This window comes from Chrysemys picta, chromosome 7, assembly GCF_011386835.1.
Source record: "Chrysemys picta bellii isolate R12L10 chromosome 7, ASM1138683v2, whole genome shotgun sequence".
In the NCBI taxonomy this organism is placed as follows: Eukaryota; Metazoa; Chordata; order Testudines; family Emydidae; genus Chrysemys; species Chrysemys picta.
In genome coordinates, this window is record NC_088797.1 from 85218334 (window position 1) to 85236215 (window position 17882).

General features: G+C 37.6%; 1 protein-coding gene across 6 annotated transcripts in view; it reads left to right on the top strand.

Annotated features, from left to right (window-relative positions):
* The window catches only part of VPS26A (VPS26 retromer complex component A), a 32007-nt gene extending 23033 nt beyond the window's left edge, over positions 1–8974 (top strand). For 4 of the 6 annotated variants that reach the window (XM_042856941.2, XM_005297313.5, XM_065553498.1 and 1 more), the window contains exons 5-9: positions 1420–1584; positions 2111–2217; positions 3721–3789; positions 6035–6177; positions 7143–8974. In XM_042856941.2, the coding sequence (XP_042712875.1) occupies positions 1420–1584; positions 2111–2217; positions 3721–3789; positions 6035–6177; positions 7143–7256 (598 nt within the window). In that variant the 3' untranslated portion in view covers positions 7257–8974. The remainder of the gene's footprint in view (positions 1–1419; positions 1585–2110; positions 2218–3720; positions 3790–6034; positions 6178–7142) is intronic. The other 2 variants (XM_042856938.2, XM_065553499.1) reach the window with 1 other exon arrangement.
* The last annotated feature ends 8908 nt before the right edge of the window (positions 8975–17882 follow it).

Below are 17882 nucleotides of genomic sequence, written 5' to 3' on the forward strand. Positions count from 1 at the left end.
GCGTCACCTGAAAGTGAGAACAGGCGTTCACGTGGCACTCTTTTGTAGCTGGCATTGCAAGGTATTTACATGCCAGATCTGCTAAACATTCGTATGCCCCTTCATGCTTCAGCCACCATTCCCAAGGACATGCTTCCATGCTGCTGCTGATTGTTTAAAAAAAATAGTGTGTTAATTAGACTTGTGACTGAACTCCTTGGGGGAGAATTGTATGACTTCTGTTCTGTTTCACCCGCATTCTGCCATATATTTCATGTTATAGCAGTCTCGGATGATGACCCAGCACATGGTGTTTGATTTACGAACACTGTCACTGCAGATTTAACAAAATGCAAAGAAGGTATCAATGTGAGATTTCTAAAAATAGCTATGGCGCTCGACCCAAGGTTTCAGTTTTTGGAAGGCACTTCAGATTTTTCGAAGGATGAGGAGTGGAGCATGCTTTCAGAAATCGTTTTAAAAGAGCAACGTTTTGATGTGGAAACTACAGAACCCAAACCACCAAAAAAAGAAAATCAACCTTCTGCTGGTGGCATCTGACTCAGATGATGGAAATGAACATGCATCGGTCCGCTCTGCTTAGGTTTGTTATCGAGCAGAACCCGTTATCAGCATGTCCTCTGGAATGGTGGTTGAAGCATTAAAGGACATATGAGTCTTTAGTGCATCTTGCACATAAATATCTTGCAATGCCAGTTACAACAGTGTTGTGCAAACACCTGTTTTCACTTTCAGGTGACGCTGTAAACAAGAAGTGGGCAGCATTATCTCCTGCAAATGTAACCAAACTCACTTGTCTGAGTGGCTGAAGTAGGACTGAGTGGACTTGTAGGCTCTAAAGTTTTACATTGTTTTATTTTTGAATGCGGTTATTTTCTTGTACATAATTCTACATTTTTAAGTTCAACTTTCATGATAAAGAGATTGCACTATAGTATTTATATTAAGTGAATTGAAATATACTATTTTTTACAGTGAAAATATTTGTAATAAATATAAAGTGAGCATTGTACACTCTGTATTCTGTGTTGAAATTGAAATCTATATATTTGAAAATGTAGAAAACATTCAAAAATATTTAAAAAAATGGTATTCTGTTATTGTTTAGCAGTGCGATTAATTGCGATTAATTTTTTTAATCGCTTGACAACTCTAGTATCAGTGTGACTAAAGGAAATGAGACTGGAGGCATGTGTTGCCGAGGCTTTGACTTGACTAGCTAGTAAGTAAAACAATGGATAAAATTCTGTAGAATGTTGGGTTTAAAAAGAAATGTCTAATTACTGAATATAAAATTACCCTCTTGTAGTATTATTTTGGTTTTTAGTTATTTAATTAGTGTTATCTTGGCAACTTTATCCATAAAAACAATATAATCTGCATAACTGAGTCTCATTAACTTTACTGTTTACTTCGTAGGTATTTTCTTAAAGTGACAATAGTAAGACGACTGTCAGATTTGGTAAAAGAATATGATCTTATTGTTCACCAGCTTGCGACATACCCAGATGTTAACAACTCTATTAAAATGGAAGTAGGCATTGAAGACTGCCTGCATATAGAATTTGAATATAACAAGTCGAAGTAAGTATGACTCAGAACCTACACAAATAGAAGGACTCAGACTGAGCAAGAAGAGAGAAACCTTTGATGTAGTATAGATGACTTAAAAATGAGTTTATCGTAATGATTCTTGCATTGTGAGCTGCTTTTTTTTTTTTTTTTTTTTTTTTTTTTAAAAGATCCTACAGGCTTGAAAACGAAATGATTGATCATAAAGGCAAAGATTTAATTTTCAGAGTAGTTGCCAAGTGCCATTTTCAGTGCTTAACGTTCAGTCTCCTGCAAACTTGCTAGTGACTTTTTGATTTAGCTCCTGCAATCATACTATTTGGATGACTGTAGTGCATTCTCAGTTGGAATCTGTAATGGTAGCGATGTTCTAGCCTCACTTGAGTGGTTGGGAAACCCACCTTAGCAGAAAGGCCCTGTTCAGTTCAGTTTCAGCAATAAAAATGATGTACCTGTATATTTTTTTTTCTTAAACTCTAGCTAAAATTATGTGTATTAGGTAAGCCTTTAACTGAAAGCCATGTTTATTCTCCTAAAGGTATCACTTAAAGGATGTGATTGTTGGAAAAATTTATTTCCTCTTAGTAAGAATAAAAATTCAGCACATGGAGTTGCAGCTGATCAAAAAGGAGATCACTGGAATTGGTAAGATGAGCAAAAAAGGAAGAATTCAAATATGAGCTAGTAATCTGTGTATCATAGAGTTGATGCAAACCTAATAGTAAGAAGTTAGTCAAAGATATATTTTGGTTCATCAGACATTTTAATGGGGTTTCTGTTCATCTGGGGTTCAGAATCAAATTTGATATCTAGTATAAAAGTAGCTAGATCTTGTAGTAGACATCTACTTCATACTTTAGGATTCAAAGCTTGCTTTTGGGTTGGAGAGCTCATCCTAGATCACTTTAAATTTACAGGCTATTTACAGAACGCTTGATACTCAAACTAAAAATATGCATGAGTTTGGTTATTCACTTCAGTCTAGTATCTGAAATTAGTGGACTTTTATTTTTAAACAGTTGAGGAGGGTGGTCATGTTCTTTGAATAGCAGATAATTGTGAAGACAGAGTAAAGATTTCAAAAATGCTTAAGTCCCATTAACTTCATTATGGTTCACTAGTAACTCTTGAAAATGGGACTTACAAGCCTACATTACTTAGACATTTTTGAAAATGTTATCCATCATCTACATTTCTCCCCCCCCCCCCCTTATTAAAGGAGATATATATGGAAAACATTGTCTTAAAAGAACTAGAAGGCTTTATATAAAAACAAAGGAAGACCTAACTTTACAAATATCAGTGTTAGGTTTGGTCTTTCCTGTTTTTTGCTGAACGATGATTTGGAGGTCTGGGATGTTTGAATGCTCATACTTCAACTGAAGAGGTAGTGATGCTGCATCTTTAACAGACATCCTATATTTGAGTGTCCATTAGTCATTGGAATTAAAGAAGTGTTATTAAAAGCAAACTAAAAACAGTTTTTGTGATGCCAGAATTTTACAAGCTCTTCAGTCACCTTACAGTTTTCCAGGGTAGACAAGACATGAATTTGTAACATGGAAAAGAAGCAGAAAAGTTTTTTTCCTTAAAACTTAAGCTGCTTTAATACATCAGAGAGGGTGCAAATCATTTCTTTTCCTTTACAAGTCAATCTTTACACCTTTAAGCGCCACACTTTCGCTAAACACCTCATGATTCATGGGCTTGTTACAGAGCTACTCGATCCCTCAAATAAACAAGTAGATTACTGTTGATAGTACTATGTCCATTTCACAAAATCAGCATACAATTTGGTACAATAAGTTTTAACTCAAAGGCGGTTTAAAGCAGGAGTAGGTGGATGATTGCAGATAAAGCTTCCAAAGCATTTACCCATACTATATGTAGCTCTACCTAGTATTTTTTGTCACTTATGAATATAAACACTATTGGAAGTTGAGAGTTTTTTCTTAATATACACAATCTTTCTTAGAAGACATACAAAGGGAAACCAAAGGGTTTGTGTCAATTAAAGTGAAAACACTGTTCTTGGGCAGGAATTGCCATAAGACTATTGTTTGGAGTCCTGTAGTTTCACTGAAAAAGCATATCAAGTAAATGTTCCAAAATATCTCTCATCAACACCTTGCACTTTTTTTAAACCAGGGCCCAGTACCACAACAGAGACGGAAACCATTGCTAAGTATGAAATAATGGATGGTGCACCAGTCAAAGGTAAATAATTGCACTTGAACTTTAGAGAGCATTCTAGTATAAAAATTATAACTGGTTTTTAAGACTAGTTTGCTTCTATATAGATAGGAATTGGTTGTCTTGAAAAACTAAATTTTTCTTTGGGTTGTAAAAGTGGTACAAGTAAGTAAGGTAGAATGCCCAAAGCTGCAAGTGGCAATAGTGATTACTTAACCTAGAGATACGGTTCTAATTATGAAATTTGTTTGAAGTTGAATCCTTTACTAATCCTAGTCACCCCCACCAATACCTGTGATCTGATTTGGGATTCCAGTTCAAGCCCATCTCTACTACATTAATAGCTCACTATATAGGAGGAAGTGAAGAATGTTTTTCCTAAAAAGTGAGAGGACAGTCCTTCTTTTCTCTCATTTTGCTGCCACGTGTTCCCCTTCTTTACTAGTGTTTTTAAGTACTTCCATCTCTGATCTCTACCATATTTGCCTCTTTGGAAGCAGACTCTTCAGCAAGCTTCTGAGCACAAGCCATCTGGTGCCTACTGTCAGGACATGCAGCTGCTCTAAGGCAGCAGTTCTCAACCAGGGGTACACAGAGGTCTTCCAGGGGGTACATCAACTCACCTAGATATTTGCCTAGTTTTACAACAGGCTACATAATAAGCAGAAGTGAAGTCAGTATAAACTAAAATTTCATACAATGACTTGTTTATACTGCTCTATATACTGTGTACTGAAATGTAAGTACTATATTTATATTCCAATTGACTTACTTTATAAGATGAAAAAGTAAAAATGAGAAAGTAAGCAATTTTTCAGTATTACGGTGCTGTGACAATTTTTTTGTATTTTAATGTCTGATTTTGTAAATAGTCTTTTAGTTGAGGTGAAACTTGGGGTACGCAAGACAAATCAGACATGCAGTAGTTTGGAAAGGTTGAGAACCACTGCTCTAAGGGATCATGGATAGCAACTGTGCTGTGAATATTTGGGTGCCTCTAAATTACAATAACTCACTGGGTGGAAAAGATATTATTCTTTAGGCCTGGTCTAAACATGAAAGTTACACCAATTTAGGTAATGGTGTAGCTTAACTAAAATAAGTTTAAAAGTTGGTGCAGCTTTGTTGGGCAAACTAAAATAAGTCAGGTTAAACAGACGTGGGCACACTTATCTGTTGAAAACTGGTTGCCCCCAAAGGGCAAGCTATGCTGATATATCTGTTTTTAAAACTGGTTAGAAGTGTGCCCACATAGGGATTTAACTAAACTGGTGCAAGTTTGCTTGTGTAGTCAAGCCCCTAGAAAGTTCCTTTCCCCTTCTGAGCTATTGTAGCAAATACCTTGAAGGCACTCCAAGACTTGGTTCACCCCATCAGTGGGGCAGATTCTGGAACAATTAGCAGTCCTAAAGGAAGAGGCTGGCTGCTAATGACTCTCAAGCTTGCTTCCAGATGAGAGTTTAGGGACGGATGTGGTAAATAAAGGTAGAGGAAAAGAAGGATCACAAGACTTGAAGCTCCTTAAGAAAAATCAGTGGGAGAAAGAGAAGGAAGTAGGCAGGGAGGGTTCTGGTTTTGTGGTGGGGAGGAGGTACGGGTGTGCAAGCTGCCAGTCACACTTGAATGGTGACAGAACTCCCTTGAGCAACTACTTTAGTATCCTGAGACAAGACTGAACAGCAAGATTAAATCACCCTTTCTGGTGACAGAGCTATCTGAAGGTTGTGTTGCAAAAACTCCAACTAGAATTTGGATCCTGTAGATCCAAATCAGTCTGATTCAGGCATGGCTGAAGAACAGTGACTGATCAATAGTGGTCTGATCTGGTTTTGAGTGAAAATAGTGTTCTTATTGACTTTGAGCTAGTATTAGCATTTTCTACAATAGCTCTGACAACAAGTTTTAGATTATTTTAGTAATTTAGCGATGAGAGGTCCCAGGAAAGGGTTATGCTAGGTGACCGTTCATATTTGGCACTGACTTCTTATTTAATTATAGAATTGGCCTTCAAGGTCTTGGTCCTTTAAAGCCCTGAATGGTCTGGAACCTGGTTAGGTGAAATAGCCTCTCACCTATGCCATCTTCTGGCACATCATTGACTTAAAGGCTCTTGTAAACTTCAGGACCTGTGTTGGGTTTCCCAGATGAGGGCCTGTGCCTTTTAGAATCTGAAGGGTGCTTGGGTAGAAGACTTATCCATTTTGTGGAATGTATTTTAACTATAGTTCTCTCAGATGAAACTAACTCTAACTTTTCTTTCCTCTTCAAGGTGAATCAATTCCTATAAGACTTTTCTTAGCAGGCTATGATCCAACTCCTACAATGAGGGATGTGAACAAAAAATTTTCAGTGAGATATTTTTTGAATCTAGTGCTTGTGGATGAAGAAGACAGACGGTACTTCAAACAACAGGTATGGTGTTGTACAGGCTGGAGCCTTGTGGCAGGATGGCTTTTGTTGTGAACAGTGGGTTTTTTGTTAACTTTTCATATTTGGAAACCGAACAAGTAAATTCTATGCTACAAATAGAAATGTGAAAGACTTACTTTTCTCCCATTTGCTGTATTGAATAGCAAGCGCACAAAACTTAATTTGCAAGTGAGGAGGAAGAAGGGGATGATCAACACTATTTTAGCAAAGATGAGGTATTGGTGTGGTATAAAATGCAAGAAAGGAGTGATTGATGCCCCAGGAAACTTAAAATCTAAATAGCCAGACAAAACAACACTGATAGAAATTGCTGTGTCTAAAAAGGAAATTATTGGAGCTTTTTTTTTTTTTTTTTTTTTTTTTACCGTGAGTGGGTTAATGCTGGATGAAGAAACAGAAGGAATTTGATTTGGTTCCTGGCATAAGAGAGTACAAATGTAAAGGATCTAGAGGGCAGGGTGGATACTTTGTTACCATAAGAGGAAATATGGATAGGAACAAAACTGAAAACATGTAAACAGGGCCTTAAAGTATGAATAAGAAGCTTGAATTTAATGCAGAAAGTAAGAGGAAGCCAGGTGGATTAGAAGAAGGGAGTGGCCTGATTCAGATTTTGGGCAAGAAATATTATTTATCTTTCTTTTGTTTGACAGCACAGAACGGGAGCAAAGTGAGCATTGGAGTAGCCAGAGAGGCAGTGACTAACTAGGAGAGAGCACAAGACACCTGGATATACAATTTTAATTTATAAACTGAATTGATCGTGTTCTCAAATCTATCTGTACCTAACTTATAGAAATATAGCTTATTATAGAACTGAAATAGTCATGCAAAGTATTTTGGAAACCTTGCATCAATAGAAACTTATGATTAATTTTGACGTTATGGGGTTAATAGTTGACCAGACATAACACTATACTAAATGAGCATTTGCTTCCCCTAAATAGGAAATAATTCTTTGGAGAAAAGCTCCTGAGAAACTGAGGAAACCACGAACAAATTTTCACCAGCGGTTTGAATCTCCAGAACCACAAGCATCTGCTGAGCAACCTGAAATGTGAACTAGTATAGGAGGTGAAAAAACTATTGACACTTCAGCAGGTTAAAGATGGCAGCAGCCTGTAGGAAAAGAGAAGACAAAAACTCACATTACAACTGTCTTCCTTCGTCTTACAGTGTTGCATTTACCATATTACTAAAACATTCGTCAAGTAAACATTCAAGTGTGTATATACATTTAAAATAAAGTGCTTTCTCAAACACTGGAACTTTCTTAAGCTACTATTTTATACTGCACATTTTACTTTTATTTGATAATGTTATGCACTTGATATGCATAAAACTTAAACAAATCTAGTTATATATTTCCATGCATGTAGGCTTGTATATTTATTTTTTTGCTAATCACCTATGATATGTAGATTAAAGCATTTCTCCCCCTTCATGTCATTTATCGCATGCATACCTCCAGTGCTGCTTATCTGCACTGGTTTTGAAACCAACAGATAAGTATACTATACACTAAAAATCAGGGTTTATGGTGGATCTTTTTGTCTTAAGAATAATTAAGTCTCATTCTAGACGTGCAAGCATATTTAACACTTTATAAACCACATACATATACATACCACAAACTTGCTGTACCTGTTTGGAGTCTTCTAAGACCATACCATGGTTCTCAGAGGCTTTGAATCTTGTATTTTTCACAAGAATATTCACAAACAAATTTGTTCCCAAGATGATCCTTTTAGATGTGTGGTGGCTCTTTACAATTCACTCTAACCATATTTGTTTTTACTTAAGTCTAATGTTTTCTAGTAACTGTAGAACTCGCACTTCTCCCACCCATTGCTGTTTTACTTTAACTGAGATGATTCGCGGGGATGGAAATGTTTTAACATAGCTGACTCTTTAATGATTAAACTGAGACCTAGTGTTTGTTCTTGAAATCAACTTTTTACATGCACAATATTTACTCATCTCCTCTTGGATTCACAAACCTACTCTCCTCTTTACAGCTTGCTCCCTTGCCATCCTGGGGGAGGAGGAAAAATGACAGCCTCTCAGAAGAACATACTTATTCTCGTCCATCTAGGCCTATAATTGGGTGGGAGACAAACTTTTTTTTAAAAAAGATATTTTTTAAACTAGCTGAGTTTGAAAAGTGTTGAGAAATTTGTCTAGGAAAACAGAATACTTTTGTCTTACTCCTCTCTTGTGTGAGTTTAGAGTCTTTGAACAAATTACTTAAACAAGTTAGCCTCCATTTGTTCACAATTAATCATGTAGTCTGTCATCAGACATATGTGTGGATTGGACACAAAATGAACTGTGCTGTGTGGAAGGCTACTTGCGCTTGTATTTCACTTGGACTATAAACAAGACACTCTCTTTCTAAACTTCAGTGCAGGCGTCCTTGGTTTACCTTACTTTGAGTAAGCAAAATAATTGAATTACACTTCTGTAAAATGTTTTACTACTATGGCACTTTGATAAAGCAGACAAAGATTCTATGTACTATATACTGGGGTATTTCTCTTAAATGTGGATATCTGAGTGCAAATTTAACTCCCTCATGTAAGTGCCTGTTCAGAATTTTTTTTAAAAATATGCCAAATATTTTCATGATCACTTGCATGTTGTAATCTGGAAACTATTCCAAGAGACTTTGAAAACAGATTGTATTTAACCAGCCTCAGATTGTGCAACCATGTATAATAAACAAGAAACACACTGAGCCTCTATTTGAGTTATTAAAATAGCTGTATTCTCACTAAAACATGTGGATTGTCTTTAATTGGAATGTACATTGTACTGAAAATGACATTTGCAATGGATATGAATGTATTTTGAGGATGGAAAAACCTGGGTTAATAGATATCTTAGGAAATTTGTATAGTATATAGAATCTTAAGTAATTTATAGTTAATAGTCTCAATTCATCCCATGTCGGTGAGAAAATCCATCCCCACCTGAGACTTATTCAGAGTCACTTATGAAATGAGCCAGTAGGCTTAGTTCACTTCATAGTGTTTTTACTTTTGGCAGGCTTTTCAGAGAAGCCAAGGATTGTGACAGTTTCGTCAGCATGATTGGTCTCTTCGGGGCGAGAGTAGTTTCTCAGCCTGGTTTTGGACATATTTTGGGGCAATATGTGAAAGCTCACACAACTGATGTACTGGTTCCAATTTTTATTGAGACTTCAGGTTTTTGGGTGGGTGGGTTTTTTTAATACATCCAAACAGTTGGTTACATTGAGTTAAGCGCATGTGACATATACTCTTCCTATGTTAGTCAGAAATTCTGTGCATGCATAAGTCAAATATCTGAATGAAGATGTCAAACTATTTTTTTTTTTAAGTTCTTAGTTTTAAGGAATAAATGAAGTTCAAAATTAAGAAAATTGATCAACTAAAGATTTAAACATTTAAAGTTGAAGACTTAGTTTATTAAATTAGCTCAAGACTGGTCTAGAAGCATGAAGTTATCTTATGTTCCAGGGTGCTCTAGCTTTGATTTTAACACAGGGCTCTATCAGACTATATTCCCAATGTTTACTGTCCCAAGTCTTGTCTTGGATCATAAAATCTTTTTGGCGCAAGGGCCCTGTCTTTAGATTTGCATGGCATTTGACAAATGAATGCTGTATAAACTAGCATAACAGAACCATCTAGTTACTCTTAATGATTGCTTTGCTTTTTCAGGGTTAAAAGTCTGAACGGAACTCAGTAACCATATCCTTTTTAAACTTGTACCTAGTATGATGTATAAATATCACTGATGTATCCTGTCTTCTGTGCCTTTCTTAAGCTGGAAACCCCTATCTTTTCTTCTAAATAATTCAAAGCCCAACTTATTAGTTAAAGTGCCATCTTTATACATCAGCAGTTTCATTTATTATATTTCTAACCTCTCAACAAAAATTGTTCAATTTATTAGAGCCTTGATCTTCCACCCACTCTTGCTAAATACTAATTTCTCTGAAGTATACTAGATACCATTCAAAAGAGAACATACAATATTTTCTTCCTAGAGTAAGTAGCAACTTTTTAACTAAATTAATTTATTTGTTGCCTAATCATCAGGACAGGACCTCCTGCCCCCAGTTCCCCACTATCGATATCTAGCTGCATACAGGTAGGCTTTGTTAGAATAAAGTGGTATGTAAGAAAGGTGTGTCTTTATCAAACAAGGTTCAAGGGGTGTCTTTGTAGCAATGTATTCTAGGAAAGTGGAATGGAACAGATACATGTGCTCGTACGCAGAGACTTGCTGGAGTGCTGTAATTACAAGATTATGCTAACCGGGGGGGCTGTTACCAAGACACTGACTAATAGGAGTGCGAGACTTATCTGGTTTCTGAATATTGCTTTCTTTAAAATCTTGGACTTAAGTTACCCCAATAACTGGTTTAGCAGCTGATCTTGGAAAGTAAAGGAATTAACTTTCTAAATCTTAGAGGATGGGAGGGGTAAAGTTTATTTGGCTAAAGTACTTGGCTATAGGCTAGGCATATGCCTGTTGCCAAAAAGTGCTGCTAGCTTGCTGAGTTGGGCAAAGCCTAGTGACTATGAGGAGTAGCAGGAACGGTATAGGGAATGGGGGGGAAAAAACAGGTTACAGCCTTCATCTGCCTCTGACAATATTCTGAACAAACCTTATTAGAATTAAACTTTACTGAATTGTTAGACCTTATTGCATGAGAGTTAATATCTTTGAGGTACTTGTATTAAAAATGCAATTATGTACATGTGAAAATAACATAAGAATGGCCATTTTGGGTAAGACCAATTGTTCATCTAGCTCAATATCCTGTCTTCTAATAGTGGCCTACGTCAGGTGCTTCCAAGGGAACGAACAGAACAAGGCAATTATCAAGTGGTCCATTCCCTGTTGTCTGGTCCCAGCATTGGGCAAAGGCTTAAGGACATCCAGAGGATGGAGTTGCATCCCTAACCATATTGGCTAATAGCCATTGGTGGATCTATCCTCCAGGAACGTATCTAATTTTGAACGCTGTTATGCTTTTGACCTTCACAACATCCCCTGGCAATGAATTCCACAGGTTGACTGTGCATGGTGTGAAGAAGTACTTCCTTTTTGTTTGTTTTAAACCAGCTGCTTATTTATTTCATTGGATGACCCCCTAATTTTTATGTGAAAGGGTAAATAGTTTTTCTGCACATGCTTCATGCGTTTGTCAAGCTGTGAGTTTGTCACTGAAGTCATGGATTCCATGACTTGCTGTGACCTCCGCGACTTCTACTGGGGCTGGTGCAGCTGGCTCCGGTGCTGCTCGAGCAGCTAAGGTGGCCCCGGGCCAGTTGCACTGGCTGCTGCTTGGGTGGGGGGCTCAGAGCTGGGGGTTGGGGCATAGGAGGGGCAATGCTTACCTTGGGGGGGGCTCCCTAGAAGCTGCAACATGTCCCTCCCTCAGCTCCACGCGCTGCCTCCGTTGGCAGTGAGCGGAGCTAGGAGCCAAGGGAGGGATATGTCACCACTTTCCAGGAATCTACCAAACCCCCTACCCCCAGCACCAGCTTGGGACCCAGGCTGCACTCATGGTGCTCTCCGGACTGCTCCCCTGAGCACACACGGCACTGTCCCTCCAGCACTTGCATCCTTCCCATATGCATCTGCGGCACCCCCCAGGCTGCCCCCCCAGCACTCGTTTCCCCCAAGCTGCCTCCCCAGCATCCCCCATGCACCTGTGGCACCCCTGGGTTGCTGCCCCCCCCAGCATTCACAGCACCCCCTGAGCTACACTCTCTCCCCAGCACCCACGGCACTCCTAGTATTTAGTCAGGGATATAGTACAAGACATGGACAGGTCCGGGGCCATGAATTTGTTTACTACCCATGACGGTGTCCATGACTTTTACTAAAAATACCTGTGACTAAAATGTAGCCTTATCCATGATTTTATAGATTGCTATCATTTCTTCCTTAATTGTCTCTTTTCTAAGGTGAACAGTCTTTTTAATCTTTCCTCATATGGAAGCTGTTCCATACCCTTAATCATTGTTGTTGTCCTCCTTTTCCAATATATCTTTTATTGAGATGGGATGACTAGACCTGCACGCAATATTCAAGATGTGGGTATACTATGGATTTATATAGTGGTATTCTATTTACTGTCCTAGCATCTATCCCTTTCCTAATGATTCCTAACATTGTTAGCTATTTTTTGACTGCCATTGCACGTTGAGTGGATGTTTTCAGAGAACAGTCCACAGTGACTCCAATATCTCTTTCTTGAGTGGTAAGAGCTAATTTAGATGCCATCATTTTGTATGTGTAGTTGGGATTGTTTTCCAAAATGCACTACTTTTCATTTATCAACAATGAATTTCATCTGCCATCTTGTTGCCCAGTTCAGCCAGTTTTGTGAAATGTTTTTTTAATTTTTCACAATCTGCTTTGGACTCAACTATCTTAAATAATTTTGTATCCCCTGCAAACTTTGCCACCTCATTGTTTACTCCTTTTTCCAGATAATTTATATGTTGAACAGCACTGGTCCCAGAACAAATCCCTGGGGGAACATTCCTATTTACCTCTCTGCCTGCTGAAAACTGACCATTTTTTCCTTCCTTTTTTTTTTTTTTTTTTAAAATCAGTTACTGATCCATGAGAGGACCTACCATCATGTCCCATGATTCTTTATTTTATTTAAGAGCCGTTGGTGAGGGAGCCTTGTCAAAGGCTTACTGAAAATCCAAGTACACTAGATCTTACTGGATCACCCTTGTCCACATGTTTGTTGATCCCATCAAAGAATACTAATCGATCGGTGAGGCATGATTTCCTTTTACAGAAGCCATGTTGACTCTTCCCCAACAAATCATGTTCACGTATGTATCTGTAATTTCATTCTTTACTATACAGTAGAACCTCAGAGTTATGAACATCTTAGGAATGGAAGTTCGTAATTGAAATGTTCGTAACTCAGAACAAAATGTTACGACTTTCAAAAGTTTACAACTGAACACTGATGTAATACAGCTTTGAAACTTTACTATGCAGAAGAAAAATGCCTTTTTTTTTTTTTTTAGTAATTTAACACAGTACTGTACTATATTTGCCTCCCTCCCGCCCCCAATCGCTGCTGCTGCCTGATTGTGTACTTCTGATTCCAAATGAGGTGTGTGGTTGACTGGTCTGTTTGTAGCTCTGAGGTTCTGTAGCTGAAATTTAACTGGAACTGAAATTAGGCTTACTGGCCTGTAATTGCCAAGCTTGCCTCTGGAGCCTTTTTATGCATCCGAAGAAGTGGGTTGTAGCCCACGAAAGCTTATACTCTAATAAATTTGTTAGTCTCTAAGGTGCCACAAGTACTCCTGTTCTTTTTGAGGATACAGACTAACACGGCTGCTACCCTGAAACCTTTAAAAAATTTGGCATCACAGTAGCTATTCTCCAGTCATCTGGTACAAAAGCTGATTTAAGTGATAGGTTACATACTGCAGTTCTGCCCATTTCATATAGGAGTTCCTTCAGAACTCCTGGATGAATACCATCTGCTCCTGGTGACTTATTACTGTTTAATTTATTAATTTGTTTCCAAACCTCCTCTACTGCCATCTCAATCTGGGATGGTTCCTCACATTTGTCAACTAATATACCTAATAGAGAGAGGTGGTGCTAATGATTTTCTTTCATTATTGGCCTCTGAAGCCCCCCCCCCCCATGCAGAGATATGCTAGTTCAAAGTGGATTCTCCAGAGACCAACAGACAAAAAAGCCTTTTGGAGAAAAGCCTGGGGTTTAAACTGACTCCTTCCTAATCCATCAAATGGATAGGCCCCAATCCTCAGGGGAGGAGTGGAAGGATCTGGCCTACTGAGGCCCCACAAAACTGGTTATTCTAAGCTGAAGCTTTGATGAACTTGTTACCACAAAACAACAAAAAAAACACCTCTAGGTGGGATGATGCATGCAAGTTTGTATTGCTTTTAATACATTTCCTCTATAAGGCTTTTTACCTTAAGAATAAAGTAGGCATACTTAGAAAGAATTGTGTATCAATAGCAATATCTCTGTTATTAGTCTCTGAAGAGAAAGCAAGCAGGTCCCCCTAGGCAGACTGTCTTTGCTGGGAAATACACAATGAAGACTGGGAACTGTGCAGCCTGGGACTATCCCAGTCAGAAAGGAGAGAATGCCAGAGAAAATTCTAACCAGAAAGGCAACAGCTGGGGAGCTGGAAGCCTGAGCATAGGTGTCCTTGCTGGAACACTGGGGAAATACAGGTGCAGTTGCCCTAAAGTGGGGCACTGCCAATAAACCTGCAATCCTTGTACCTATAACATAACCTAAATTTTAAAGGCTTATATTGGAATTATTGTGTGTGCAAAGTATTACTATGATGCTAATTTAACCAGAAATTCCTTTATTAAATCCAAAGGCCAACTGGTGTTTATACAATTGCTCTACACATGCTTAAAAAGCCTAAGAAATTTACTACATCTAAACTGTAACAAAACATTTAGAAGCATTTGATCCAAGATACTTACAAATGGGCTAAACCAGAAGTGCTTAGACCTATATTAGTCAGCTCTAACTTGGTCAGCAGGTATTAGCAATATACCCTTTAACAAATGTGTGATGTCATTGCTAATTATTGACTTCAGCTAAAAACCAATCTAAGACAGTTCACCCTTATTTCCAGTCTTAATCCAGTTAAAATTTACAACCTTCTTTCTCCCCAAGACCTTTCTTTTCCTCCTCCTTGCTGACCAACAGTTTTTCAGTTGCACCTGGGTTCACATAGGTTTACTGTTAAGATAACACTGGTATGTGGGGTGAGAAGATCCATGTTGGCTCCTTTTAAGAGATTTTTTTTTATGTATTTAAAACCAGTCACCCCTTATCGCTTAAAAGCCTTTTTTTCTTATTAAAGACACTTTATTATTTTTTTTAATCAACTATCCTCCCATCTCTATTCCATCTGGATTTATAACTTATTTTCGAAGCCTTCTTTCTAATTACTAGTTGGGGTGTTTCTTTACAACACATATTCCTTAACCAGCTTAAGAACTAATTTTTTTTAATTTCATATTTATTCTACAGCTTGTACCTGTTAACAGCTAGTCTCAACTGCTCTTACATGTCAAAAATCTGAATTAACTATACAAGAAGCCTTGATACTTTCATGTGTTAGTATATTCAGTCTGCCCCTTGGAACAGCTGTGTGGTGAGCTGTCAGCTGAAATTGCTTCCATGTAGTAGATGCAAGCTTAAAAAAAAACAAAACAACAACAAAAAACCCTATAAACATTCAATAAAGTTCAGTTGAAGCCCAACAGATTAGCAGTGCAGCCTAAATCCTATCCTAACTCGATCCTTTGTCCTTGAATATTTTGCTGACCATGCTCCATTCCTACTCTGACTTATGGGAAATATTAAAATATGTATTCTAGAATCTCACAGAAAGTTCAGTATCTGTATCTATAATTCCCCTCTAATTTATCATCCACATGCCTGCATTTGATTAATTACTGGCCTAGTTTTCATTAGCACTTTTTACTTGATAATCTTAATGTTGTACAATGTTGATTACAGCTGCATATACAAATTATATGTATTTGAGATTTTAGTATTGAGATTTTAAAATTCCTATAATTTGGGTGTAATCCATTTATTCATAGTAAAATCCATATCTCTTTTACGGGTTTTGTTATTGTTGGCCTTCAAGCTCAAAGCTTTTCCAAGTGGATCACAGATGCTGCATTTTTGCAAATGGTTGTTAAGAAAGTTGTGTGAAATCTGACTGGAGGAGAAAACAAGGCTATAAAATTGGCAGCCTTTGGACAGGAACGTTTTGTCTTTCACCTAGGGAGGAGTTTCAAAAGGTTGCCTCCGGTTTTTTTACAGAGTGAGTGAGTGGTGTTTAAATGGAGTTATTTTCTGCAGGAAAGGCTGTTTATTAGTAACAGTCCAGGCGGAAATATAGCCAGCAGCTGGCATAACTAAACATTTTTGTGGCCACAAAATGCATTTATTGTGGCTCAGGCTTATGTTTTTCATTAATGAAAAGCCTGAGTTTCTGAGATGCAAGTCAAGGTGAGAAGGAACACCCAGCTTGGGATACATGTGGCACAGGGTGGATATAGGGTTGCCAGCTCTGTTTGGCTCTATTCCAGAAGGTTTCATCACATGATGTAATGGCAGTAATGACTGACTTCTGTACTCTAAAACTCATTCACTGCAGAGCCATCATTTTGCCTTCGGTGGAAATAAGGAGCATCGTATGAATCAATTTCACATTTTAAACATATTGCATAACAAAAAAAATTACAAAACCTCCAGTTGTAATGTGAATCTTATTTTTAAATAGCAAGATTAGGTTTAGGTTACTTTGCTTATTAATGCATGCTTAAATGTTTGTGTGTATATGTGCGTTAGTTAATTCCATTATTTAAAAATACAGAAAATAAAATACTGTACCATTAGAAAATTAGATACAGCAAAAATTAATTGATTTGACTTAAAATCAAATATTATTGTATTTACATTACAGAAGTTGGGTTTCCTGTAGCAGAGAGCCTTTGCTCAGAGTTTTTCTTCTTAAATCTGTACTTCAGCTGGCTTCTTGCTGCTTTGAGCAACTCTGGGGACTTTTTTACATATTCATAAAAGTCAGCGCACGACATACTATAATTCAGTTGCACCTGTAACTCTGCTTTCACAACATTTTCACTCAGTCTGTTTCTTTCTTTGCTCCAAAGCTGAGTCATTAAGCTGAAGACCCTTTCACAGTACGCATTTGAGACTGGAATTGAAAGTGTGAACGATACAAGTTTAAACATTTGGCTGTTTCCACTTTCTGGAATTTGTTTGAAAACTTCTACCCATCTTTGATCTATTTTTTGCTCCTTCGAAATGATTTCTCTTCTTATTTGCTGTAAAACGCAGTAATCATCAAACAGCTTGTCAAAATCAATCTCAATGCGAAGAACTTCAGCCAACTTCTCAAGATCAGACCATTTTACTTCATTGTCCAGTGAGAGAACTGACATTTGTTTGAAAACAGATGTCTTGAAATCATACCATTTCTCAAGGTATGCAATGCATCTTGAAAACGCCTTATCCGCTTCTTCCTTAAATTTCCTCTTATTAGATGGAGAGAGATTGCACACAATAGCCTGAACTGATCTTCCATAAAAGTTGTCCTCTTTCCTTCTCTTTAGTTTAGAATGAAGACTTTCCATGACACAATCTAATTCTGTACAGCTGGCATTATTGCATTCTAGCTTTTTGAGTGCTTCATAAAATACTCCCATCAGGTTATGCAGAAAGTAAACATAACAAAGAGGGAGAGACTCCTGCTCATCTTCGTTGAATGCTTCCCATATAATCTTGACACATTCTTCTTCCCCCTCTGATCTGAAATATGCCTTTAACGCAGGCCAGCATTGTAGGACTTGTTCTATTGCAGGCAGAAGGGACAGCCACCTAGTTGGTACATGATGCAGAATTTCCTTATACTCAATTTCGACGAATTCAAAAAATGAACTGAGAGATTCTGACTTTTTAGCAGAGGAAGAGAACTCGCTATATACTTTCAGGACAAGACTTTCAACGTCAAAACTCAAAGCTTTCATGCCATTTTTAATACAGTTATGAATTACATGGCATTTGCATCCAACCTCAATAATTCTGTCATTCAATTGTTTAAGCTTCTG